The following is a 13,361-nucleotide window of genomic DNA, read 5'->3' as shown; positions in this document are numbered from 1 at the left end:
TAATCAAATTGTTGCACCGACTTTTTTCTGCGCAATCGAACAATTCTTCAATGTACCATAAAAGTCAACAACGGCTCACGCGGTCCGTAACACTTGACAAACGGGTCAAAATAAATTATTTATTCGGCCCAGTGAAAAATCAGTGTTTCTCTTTAAAATTTTATGTGTCGAAGAAACCCATATCCACTTATTTCAACAACAAGTCATGTGCACAATGAACATGAAATGCAGTTTTCGAAACTCATTTTTCTTGTGCTCGCTCCAGTCACGTATCTTTGAAATTGTAGGTCGATTCTTAAATATGTCGATGGTTAGGCATTACTTCAAGTGCATATGATACAAAATTCCGTATACTGTAAATTGAATACTTGCTTGTATTTTTTTTTTCTTTCTTCGTGCCGTCGTTTCACTGTCTCCTAACAATTTTATAGCAGTGTAGCAACAAGGAGGATGTTAGAACACAAATAATATTTTTGACGACAATATTTGTTTTAATGTTTATGTATTTTAGACAAGGTTTTCAAATAATTACAGAAGCTTTCTTACATAGATAGTGAATTATGTAGTTCTACACTTATTTTTAGAAAAACTTTACTTACACAAATGATACATAAACATTGATTTTTTGGTTTAAGAAATAAATATATGTTATATGAGTTATAATATTTCTTAATACACTGTTTTAAGAAATTAATGCACCACGCCAAAAATAATTGATTGTTATTAATATTTTCTGAAAACGGGAAAAATAAATGTATACACACTTTGTATATTTATTTAAAAATAGGTTTTTATATAAAATTGTTACAAAAAGACCTAAAAAAACATAATTTTTCTAAAAAAAATAAAAAAAAAATGTTTATAAAAATAAAAATTTAAACTTAATATGGAATATTTCCACTTCTACTATGAATAGCAGTCTCACATCCTCTGTTCATAATTAAAATCTGGTCCAGATTCTCCCAAATTTCTAGTAGAAGACGATCCATATTGTCTAAGTTATTCAGACGGTTAGAATAATCCCTTAAACGCCTCCCAAGGATGTTCCAGATTTGTTCTGTTGAGTTAAGGTCTGGACTACGTGCTGACCAATCAATAGTATTAATCTCAACGTAAGCAAAATAATTTCGGGCAATGTACGCGGTCGTGAATTATCCTGCATTAGTAACCTATTAAAGGGGCATATGATATGTTTTCTATAACGTCCAAAATGTGACGATCAGCATTAAGGTTACCATTACTTATCACCATCAAGTCGGTACGTGATGTTAAAGAAATGCCTCTCCACACCATAATTGAGCTCCCACCAATTAAGGGGTATTTACAAAGTTACAAAATTATAGGTGGTGCTTTAATTTCTTGGAACAGTATAGTTACTGACATCCAATTCAAGTGATACAAATATTTTAATAAGTTGCTATAATTATGGCCACTATTGTAATAATACTTGAAAGCTAAATGTGACATTAATTTTTTTTCTAAATTTAATTCTGAAGAGGGAGTGAGTTTTGTTGTTGACAATAATTGGTGATTGTAACAGTAAATGAAAATAATTTTAAAGAAAGTTATGATATTTTGAAGACAAACGTTAGTAAAGTAATTTACTTTTTGCAGTACCTGATACTTGACGGTGTCATTGACTTTTCTCGTATGTGTTTTTATTAGCAAAAAAAACAGTCAATTTCTGGTAAATTCGAGGAAACGACTATAACTTACTTGGAAAAATCACACGTAAATCAATAGGTTGGACAGAGTTAAATGATGGACAAAATCGGCTTTGAGAGGCTTCAGCTGGCTTCGACTCCGGTACGGAATTAAAGGAGAAACAAAGAAAATTAAAAGAAAAAAGACGATTCTTTAAGGAATTCATTAATAATAGCAATCCAGTAGCTTTAATACAACTAAATCAGAGGTTTTCTACCAGATTTCATTTGCTTTTTACAGCATTATTACGCCAAGATTAATTCCTTTCTTTTCATTTAAAACGTCGCAGTAAAACTCGGAACAAAAAAACAAGCCCCCCATCTTAATTAACACAACTTAATATTAAAACTTACCGGCCGAAAACATTAATTAAAAGCCGACTCGGTTGGAACCGCAACCGAACGCGATCGATAGTTTTGATAATTCATTTATTTACTCACGTCCACATGGAGTCCGGAGAGGGTGAAGACCCGTGTCGGCGGTGCCTCCTTGGGCACATACCTGTAGAACTCGTCGCCGTCCCTGTACCACTTGACCGAATAAAGGGGGGCCTCTTCGAGATCGTATTCACAGCCCAGGGTGACCGAATGTCCCACCCTGACCGCCCTCGGGACATTCAGCTGCATCCCCTTGAGACTCTTGCTGCTGCATATCCCTGGAAAAACGGACACAACTTTAAACTAATATACTTGTAACTATTTAAAGGACTATCGGATATTAGTCCTGAAGTTTATTTAATTTACGTCACCCACACACCACTAACATGAATAAAGAACTCTATTTTGAGCAGCTGCTGCTCATAATTTGGTTTTATAATTTGATGCACAGTTAAAATTTTATTACTTCTTTTTATAATTTTTTCAACGAAATAAATTAGACGTTAATGCAATTTTATATTAATTAAAATTTTAAATTCCACTAAGATTACTGATTTTGTTATGTTCATGGAACTACTTATATACTCTCTGAAAAAAAAAACGTATTATCGGTTTGACGATCATGCGTGTACTTAGTTTTTGTCACAATTTGTTTTATTTAATAATATATACTAAACATTTAACATACCTAGAGTAAAAAGAAGAAAATATTTTAACCAATTAGGTGAGTATGATAGAGGTAGAACAGTGGGTCCGTATGAGGCAGGAATTTCGTTTAGAGAAATGTTACGGCATTTGGACAGAAATGTGAGTATTATGATATGTATTATGATGGAAGAGCCAGAGCCACAAGACCGCCGTCTTAGATTATTAGATCTAAAGGACAGGATGTGTGAAACGAGGTAGATCAGTAACAGGTCTTTTGGCCTACGGAGTTATGGCCTCCTTTTGGCCTCACCTCTAACAGGAAACCAGAGGCGCCAATAGAGTGACTGGAATATGGAACGTCAAGAGTGGAATGAAGAATGAAATCACATTGTGTTGTTATAAATCAAGCTTTTGCTTAGGTATGGGGTGCTCTTGCTTATGATAGCAGGTCTCCTTTATTTTTCATTAGAGGCAATATGACGTCATCAGACTAATTTTTCAGTAAGATAATGGGTCCCCACATTGCCAAGAATACATTAAACTTTCTAGAAGCTTCTCATGTCTATTTACTGTCTTAGCCACCCAGATCTCCAGATCTTTCCCCAGTCGAATATATGGATATGATGGGGAGACGAACTCTTAATGAACTAAGATATCAAATATAGTTCGTCTGGGATGATATACCACATTATATACAGTAGTACATACTTTTTTATTTAATGTGATCTGGAATAATATTAATTCATTATTGTTATTCCTAATCTATAAAATGCTATTAGATCTTTTAAAATTAAATAAAAATGGAATAAGAATAGAAAATACTCAACGAACAATGAAAAAAATGAATATTAAACTTATACATTAAAATATTTATGAAACCGATGAAAAAGTACAAAATATAAAATTTATACGAATTAAAATATTGTAGAACACTTTTTATACATTTATTGAATATACAGACTACAAATGAAGAGAGAAATTTGTATTAAACATTATGAAAAATTAATAAAATAATTATAAATATTTAAGGTATTAAATATTAAGTATTTTAAGAAGCATAATAAACTTTATTAGTAATAAATAGCAATTGTAAAAAAGACAAAAGAAATCTCAACTATTAAAAATTCATATTGTTTAAAATTCAAGATTTTACAACTTGCTAGATTATATTTTGTTCTCAATTAAAAAGCGTTCATTAATTTGAAAAAAAAATATATATATGCAAAGTTTTCCTCTACTTTTCTTGATAATTAGTTCGTATGTTCTTTGTAAATTAGTTTTAAGTAGAATTAAGAAAATATTGATGAACAATGGAAAAAGAAATGTTAAGCTTGCTCGTTAAAAACTTTATAATGCCTAAAACAGACAAAAACACTAAAAATAAAATCTATATAAATTGTTACATTACTTTTAATAAATTACGCGAGTGTGCAGCTCTATAAATATAACTAAATATAAGTTTAGTGGGAATAAATCAATAAAATATTAAAAATGATGGACGTATGGTCGAGAAGTTTTATCTCTGAAATTATTATCTCTGGAGTGCATTTACGTTGGCCGACAAAAAAAAGTGGCGTCAAAAACTCTTAATTTATACCGTGCTGAACTATGTAATCAGAAAATTAATAGCGCCGTGCTTTACTGACAATAACTCAGAGGTTAATTGAAGGTCCTCGAAAAGTTCTAGCCGCATTCTCCCGAGACTTTTACTGCTGCATATCCTTGGAACAACAAACAAACTGAAACTGCGGACTCCATTACCATTTTCGAGTGTGTTTTCGTGTATGATGGTACAAAGACTCGGGCGATGTCTTCCCGATAGAATATATTCGGATCAGTTGCAATTTACATTTCGACTTTTATATAGTTTTCGCCCCCTCGGATACGTGTTATTTTTCTACGCGGTGATGTTTTTAATGTCGTCACGGGGACGAACACGCGTTCACATTTACACCGTCACATATGTAGATATTATATTATATCGAACATTAAACAATGATGATAAGACAAAGTATTACGGCCCGATGCGAACATGGAAATGGTCGGTCAAATTGGCCATTATGAGAATGTGCACGGCGGTAATTCAATAGAATGTAAACGATAAGATCCGTACAATGATTTAGTTCACAGATCAGTAAACATGAAGCCATTCCAGTGTCTATGCCTAATCAGCTATTTTACTAGTAAATTAATGGAACACACAAAGTTTGTTTTCGAAGTTGAAACCTGCGCGCCAACGGATCCATCAATTCCTTCTCAAAATCCTCGGCATAACTTTTGCCCATACCATAACATTAATTAGACATTGTTTCATATTCCAATACAATATCCGAAACTTTTGTTGGCCAACATTTGCGTAATAACATCGTGAAAACCAATTACATATTTACAAATTTAACGGCGACGTAAAATTCAACGTCCTATTGTCAATGGTATTATTGGTATGCGACATCAGGCCGCGGTCCAAATTTAATTGTATTTATTTACATACAGACAATGGGACAGTCAGTTTAAGTCAAATAATACTAAAACTTTAGGGTTGTTTGGCGGTCATTGAGAGGAAAACACACAAAACATGGAACTACATCTGAATCCCAAATTTCATATAGATTTGCCGCGTATTCAATGAAATCTGCGTGAACTGTGTAGTAATGATTAACTTTTCATCCGTACTGCGCAAAAACATAAATTTTAGATGCCGGAAAAGTGATTTACATTTTTAACTTTTAACTTCAAAATAACTTTTATTTAACAAAGGAATCACCATAACAATCAACCATTTTTTGTCGAGATACTACAAGTAACTAAACAAAAAATCAACTTCAGTTTTCATTGAAATTAAGCTTCACACAAATAATATTATTAGTCGACATATTTGCGCATCCACCAAAATTTGAACAAGAAGTTTTGAGTGTAGTTTAAATAAAAATTATATTTCAGTATGTAATTTTCTTTTGTTATCAAAAGTATTAAAAACTTATATACTTAATTACAAAAGTCAAATTAAATGATATAACCACATTTGTTAATTATTAAGTTTCAATATTTATTATAAATTACAATCATTATAAATTCAACCCTCGAAATTAATTATTATATTTTTGAGTTAAGTAGAATTTATATCAATATTATAATTATACCATATTAATTTATATTATTAATATTGCCAAAGACCTAATTGTTATCCAACTTAATTTATAAGGAATCCATTTGTTCAACTCATATGTCTTGGTAAAAATGTATGCTTAAATATCCATATTATTGTCATTTATACGTATAATGCGGAAATATAATTGTTTATTAATGGGTTTACTTACGTATTTATTAATATTTGGAAAACAAAAATTTTAAAAGTAGAGCAACTATAAAAAAAACACCCTTACTTACACTTAGCCTTCTTTTATTTAGTATCTAGTAGCATATCCATAATTTATAATAACTTCTGAACACCTTTTTTTCATTGATTTCAGTAGTTTTTTAGTATAAACGTTGGATATTTCTTTATACTGATTTTGAATTTTTGAGTTCATTCAAATTTAACAGACTTTCATGCATGGATTATCCGATCAATTTCATCGCAAAGGTTTTCAATTAGATTGAGTTCTGTGAACCATTCTTTAACTATCTTAGACGTGTCATTCGGATTGTTAAAATGCTGGAAAGTCTATCTTCGGCAAGTGGAAGCATATGATTCTTCAGAATGTCATGATAAACCAAACGATCCACTATCTTAACCACCGGGTCCATACCAAACCCAGAAAAAATCCCCAAACCATAACACCTGCTCCATCATACTTCATAGTAGATCTAGTGTACTTCTCACCCATGAAATGTTATCAGATTTGAATAATTGGAATCGATTTTCATCGAAAAACAAAATGTAATGTCGTTGCTCGAGTTTCTAACATACAGACAAGTTTCTTTTAGTCTTCGATTTATGGTACTCACCCACACATTGACTTATTTTCTGATATACGAGAATGCCATGATCCAGAACTTTTCCTCTAAACATTTTTAGCTTTAAGGAACGATGTCGGACTCAACTTACTTATGAATCCTGCTCGAAATAAAAAGTTAAAAACTATGTAAAAAAGATATCCGTATGTACTACAGTGAGGTACAAAATGTTTGGACACTTAATAATTATAAATTTAATTTAAATTTAAAAAAAATCGTTCTTCTAATAAAATGATTATGTTTTTAATTTGTTGCTCCACATTTGAGCTGCTTCATTTGTTTTAAGGTAACTCAAATATGTACAAAATACAATACATAAATATTCCATTTTTAACACAAAAAAAATTTTAAATACAATGTAATAAAAAACAAATAACATAGCAAGAAAGAACATAAAAAAGCTTTTAAATACTAAACACAGTTTAACGCAAAAATGTTAAAATTTTACACAAAAATTTATATAAATGCATCATGAACCAATAACGTAAATTCCGGTACCTTAAATTACAAATGGACAATAAAATTAAATAAAAAAAAAAATTGACGACGGCTGACCTGCGTTTAATATTTTACGGATAAATTCGGATTACATTCAGTGGCCATTTTTACTATCGAAGTTCGATACACCGTTGAATAAAATATTGGGACTGGTCCCGCTTGTCAACCATCATGTTATGTGCAATTGAATTATACAAACTGTAAGTGATTTACGTGAACGAAATTTTGATTTGGGGCAATTCGTGACATTTCGAAGGCCCATCCAAGATTTCAAACCATACTAGGTGTCTTATGTGAACAAATTTATTAACTAACAAACTAATCAATATTTAGTTAGCCTTTATTTTACATTGCTTTGTAATTTGTTGTGAGTAAGATAAAAAAGGAGAATATTAAATTGCCAAAGCTTAAAAAAGTGGGCAGTTAAGCTTAATGAGAGAACTTTAACATAAGCAGAGAGCAACCTCATTTGGTCACAAAGAATATCAGACAAATGAGCTTAAGAAAATCAACAATATAGTAAAATATTTTAAATTGCCTCTATGCTTCCACTCTTTGCGCATCCACCAAAATTTAAACCCGGATTTAGTGTAAGGTTTAAATAGAAAATTGTATTTCACAATATAATTATGTTTTGAAATTGTTATCAAAAGTACTTAATACTTATATATAATTAACTTTAATACAAAAATTATATGATATTGCCACATGAGTTATTGAATTTCAGTATTTATTAAAATAACAGTCATTTCAGGCCTCGAAATTAATTATCAAATTTTACTGTTAATTAGATTTTATACCATAAATAGTTTTATATTCATTATTTATCGACGAAAGTGTGCACACATGGACAACCGATATTTTTTTTTTTTTGTTTTTTTTTTTGAAAGTATAGAAATAAAGATGAACTCGATTCGACCAAATCCGGTCACTGAAGAATCATCTGAAATTTGAAAAAAGTCAATTTTTTTATTATTTTCAACAATTTCAATTAAATGAAAACTTTGGATTGGTCCTGAATTTTGCACCCTTCTTTTAAAATTTAAAATAATAATTACTTTAATTACTACACTACTTAAGATTAATCTAATTACAGTGTAGTTTTTTTAAAGAAATAATTTGCGCATTCACCAAAATTATAATTATTACAAAAGGAGCAATGAACACGGTATAACTGAAAATTATATTATAAAATATTTATATTAAAACTAATTTATGTACTTAACCAACTTTAATTATAAAATAAAAATTGATATAACCATTTAAAATGATAAAAAAGACAAATTATCATATTTCTCGACACGACACACATTTAGAATTTGCATAAATATTATAATTATGTCATAAAAATTTATATTATATTATTAATATCTAACAGGACAGTGACATGTTTTGTCCCCTATAGAATGAATATATTTAATAATAGGCTTCCGAAGAATTTAATAACTTCAACCATATTAAATTAATCAAGCTTTGAAAATTCACATTGTACTTCGATGTCATAAAGTTTTTATTATTAACGAGTGTATTGTTGGATTTAAATCAATATTAAATTACATTAGTCTACTTTTATGTATATGAATTTAATAATGGAAGCATCAATATTTACAAACTAATTTAAGGTCAAATAAAAGTAAAAATTGTCCATTAATGTCTAATTTAAACAGGATAATCTACATTTTTTTATATAGTTATGTGGTTATGCGTCATGTGTTGGTTTAATAGCAAAACCGCAACGATGTTTATAAATACAAATTTTAATGTAAGCTAATAAAATTTTACCTTTCGTATTTATCCCGCTAAACGTAAATGAAATGCTTATCTCGAGTTCAGGTTGATTACGACCAATAAAAAACCATGGTGTAATATTAAATTTTCTTTAATCCACCATTCAGTTTGTAATTGAAAATAAAACGAGAAAACGACATGGTGTATCAAATTGTGTGTTGCTAGTGTAGTTTAAATAAATAGGTCCGTTATTAAAAATTATAATTACCAAACCGAAAGCAATTAAAATGCTCGCAAGCCTCAAACATATTTATACTTGTTTCCATTATCAAAATGATCTTTTCAAATTAAAATTTAATGAAACCGTTTGTTCGTTTTCGCAGCACTTCGCACAATTGAATAAAAAAAAAGCGTGATGATATATTTCGAACAATTTCTTTGATGGTCCATAATTAGGTTAGGAATGTATGAAGGCAGCAAGCCAATGGGAACCTTCGTTAATAATTGCAGCGATTACTTATTTAGGACCTTGTGGTTTCTCAGTTTCTCAAATTGCCTGCTTTTGCAGCAGTTCAAAGTAATAAGTTTGATTAAGGTAGCATGTAAATATGTAACGGGACCCATGCAAACGTCAAATGAAATATTAAATGTGGGACTGTTTCAATAGTAAGCCGGAGAACTTGGAGGCGACTTACAAAAGGAAAAAAAAAATAACTGTATCATTCATTTTCATGTTTGGCCAAACGGAATTATTGAATTTCTCTTTTGATTACACAAGGAAATTGTGGCAATTACCTGAAAACTGGACTGTGAGTTTTTGATGACAAAAAAGTTGATGGGAATATCAATTTGTGTTTAACATTAACGAATTAAATCCAGTTTAAACAGCCTTTGATTGATTAACACTGCAATTAAAATGACCATCATAAATTTCGTAATTCAATAAAACAACTAATTTATGAGTAAATATTTAATAACAGTAATTTGTACTTAAACAGAAAATAATTTATATAATTATAAGACTTTATTTTAAATAGCACCGAGTTTTTAAATCAATTTCAAACAAACAAAAAAATGTTGTTATTTAATTGAAACAAATATCATCAATTGATTTATTGCAACTCTACAAATGCGACAGTACTAATTTAATAAATTTATACTGAAAATGGCATTTGTTACATGAGCGGATGTTTGGAATGAAACATTGCCAAGCTGACAAAGTTAAAATGCTATTTATCAATCGAATTAAAATTTCTAGTATGATTTATTGAATAAAGTTAAACATATGATGTTTCAAAAATTGAAATAATAGTTTTATACATCATAATTTATAATCATAAAAATAATCAAAACAGAACTGCACGAAAAATTTATGTTCCATCTTAACGTTTTTCGTTGTAAATTTAATTTGACCTAAGTTTTGCTACTGTCGGATGGACGGTTACGCGTAAACTTTACGAATATTTCTCAATAAAAGAACGTCGACATCTTCAAAGTTTTTGAACTTATTAACGTATTTAATAACCTTCTAAATATCAATTTTATTAACTCGAAATGGCTTAATTATAAAACCATAAAATCCTCAATGATCACTTTTTAAGTTTCTTAATTTTATTTCCCATTTTAAATTTAAAAATGTCTAAATTATTATTAATATATAATTAGATAAAATATTGTATTATATTTCATAATTATTTTTATTACTTTTTTACAAAATAAATCGACAATTTAAAAGCTGCTTTTAAATAATTATTGGAATAATCAGCTTACATTTACCAAATTTAGAAAATATTATATTAATGTTTACCAAATTCGATTCTAATTTTCAATCCATATTTGCTAATTAGTTTGTTCATTGTTGAGAAATGTTTACACCATAATTAACTCTTTTGATTTATTTTAAGCATGTAAACCATAAGCTTGTATTAATAATAATATTTGTACCAAATTAAAAAGTAAAACAATTTAATACGTAAATAACCCCCAGGATTACTAATGCGGTTCTATTATGCGCTAAACGCAATGTTGAAAACATTTAAATTTATGCTAGGAAAATGTGTACATGCATAAAATTAACAATCTAATGAAGGTAAATAAGAATTCTTTTTGGGAAATTAATTATAAAAGGCCTTTAGTAGTATGACAACATATATTGGTTTAAAAATAATTCATATCCTACTTTGAAACTATAGAATGAAAAAGTTTTGCAATTAGGTCAACTTAATTTACGTTCCGAAAGTTAATTAATAATATACTGTTTATGATATGATTACTAATTAAAACTTGTGCATAGGTCTTTTATTATCTTAAATAAAATATAAATAAAATATTTAATATTATTATTTATTATGATTTTAATATAAGAATCAGTAATTAATATAATTAATCATTCATATTATGATTTAAGAAATTAACGCATCACACCAATGATAATGGAATATTATTACTATTTTCTAAAAACGAGAAAAATAAACGTATACTCTCTTTATTATTTACTTAAAAATAGTTTTTTTATTAAAATATTAACAAAATTTGATGTTTATAAAAAATTTAAATTTGATCTTAATATTAAGTATTTCCACCTCTACTACGAATAACAGACTCACACCTGTTTCTTACTTAAAATCTGGTTAATTTAGTCCCAAATTTCTATTAGAAGAGACTCCACATATTTTTATAATAATTCGGATGACTTGAACAAAAAAATCATAATTATTTTCCTAATTTTATATTTTTTAAACAGTTTGTTTATTGCAGGAAAAATATTTAAATGTTAAGTGACTGAAATCGATAAAAATGCATGAAAACTGTTAAAATTATTAATGTAACTAATTAGGTACTGTGGGATGAACAATTTACACACCTCTCTAACAAAATATTATTTATCTCAATCGGGCTTGCCATTAATTCCAGACACGTAAATAAAATGGTAAACGAATTACTCTGAAAAAAAAAAGAAAGAAAAAATTCTATATTTCAAAAGTTGAAATTTATAAACCAGTGTAATTTATTGTCAAAGCGCAAGAAAGCTATAAATATTGTACAATAAATATATACGCGAAATAATCCAGAAATACTCGGGCTCAAACCCAAATGAAATATTGTCGTTGTGTTTGTTTTTGCGGGTATAAATTTCTCAATTACATCGTTAAATATTTAAAACCGGCACATTTCACGCTTTTTATATTTTAATAAGGAATCTTTTATACAGCCCGAATTGCACGCCGCAACAAAATAGTAGCGCGAGTTCCAAAAGTGAATTTGGAACGTTTCATGCAATGCAAAAATAAAAAAAATTCTTTATTCAGCCTTTTGTCGGACCGAAACTTAATAACTTCTCGTTCTCTTTTCAATGACGAAAATTGTGAGACTTACGTCGACCTTTTATAACTACCAGTGACTTTACATGACAATAGATTTAAATTTACCTTACGGAGATCAAGTTGTTTGAGCCGACAAACAAACGAATCCAAAATGGTGACAAATGAACGTCAGCATTTGATGGAAATTCGTAACGAATGATATTCAAATGTGTGTTTAAATGAAATGGGACTGTTTTTCCAAGTCTCTCGCCATATTATTATGTCTTCATGGTTTATTTATACGTATTGCGAAGTTTAATTTTGAGCCAACATAAATCATAACTATTATTTTCTTATTATGACCGGTGCAACAAAGAATTTGCTTCAGCCACACTAAATCAAAGTCGATTTCTATTTTCTGTTGGACGCAAGCCTCAATTTGTTTCCTCTCGGTGTTGATAATAACTTAAACTGCTATTTATATTTTTCTTCTCAGCGTTTCCGTTAAAAATTACACATAAATCAAATTGTTAATATATAACGCACGGATGTGATTTATTCGGCTTCCACCTGAAGAAAATCAAGGATTAAATCATGGAAACAACACAATAATTCACTGGCGCAAGAAAATATGAACTTGTTTGGAATACCAATCTGGAGATGTGTGAGAGGGCTTCAGAGAACAGTTCTCTCGCAAAGTAACGCGAGACTTTTTCTTATCTTGCCGTGTATTTGTTTGTTAAGCCCCTAATTTATTGCCCCCGAAACAAAAATAACCCGACCGCCGCAACGTAGTATTTTTATGAGTGAATCAATTTATAAAAGTGCACGTTGAACGCAGAACAGACAGATTTGTTTTGTGAACTGTAAATATTTTCATTCATGACTTTCGACGTGCAGAACGAAATCGATTCATTTATAATGAACGAAATTCCTATTTCCCGGCCATACGGATTTAATATGCAAGCTGTACTAAAAACGGAAATAACAAAATTATCCGCCGAGGAATAAGGACCCGTCGAACGAACGAACAAAATAAAAAATTAATTGAAAAATCTGTCTAACGCCTGAGGCGGCGGCTCGATTGCTATGACCTGATTGTCCGAGAAATTGAAACTCAATGTTGGCAAATATTTTATGGAAAAGA

At 29.5% G+C, this 13,361-nt stretch overlaps 1 protein-coding gene across 1 annotated transcript in view; it reads right to left on the bottom strand.

The window, feature by feature from the left end:
- LOC126266430 (uncharacterized) overlaps positions 1–13,361 on the bottom strand; it is a 203,072-nt gene that overhangs the window by 51,825 nt on the left and 137,886 nt on the right. Inside the window, exon 2 of the mRNA XM_049970331.1 lies at positions 2,145–2,359. Coding sequence (XP_049826288.1) covers positions 2,145–2,359 — 215 coding nt within the window. The remainder of the gene's footprint in view (positions 1–2,144; positions 2,360–13,361) is intronic.

The sequence above is a fragment of the Aethina tumida genome, chromosome 1, assembly GCF_024364675.1.
Source record: "Aethina tumida isolate Nest 87 chromosome 1, icAetTumi1.1, whole genome shotgun sequence".
NCBI classification, from domain to species: Eukaryota; Metazoa; Arthropoda; class Insecta; order Coleoptera; family Nitidulidae; genus Aethina; species Aethina tumida.
Note: the sequence above shows the minus strand (reverse complement) of the source record. Positions and strands in the feature narration are given on the sequence as shown.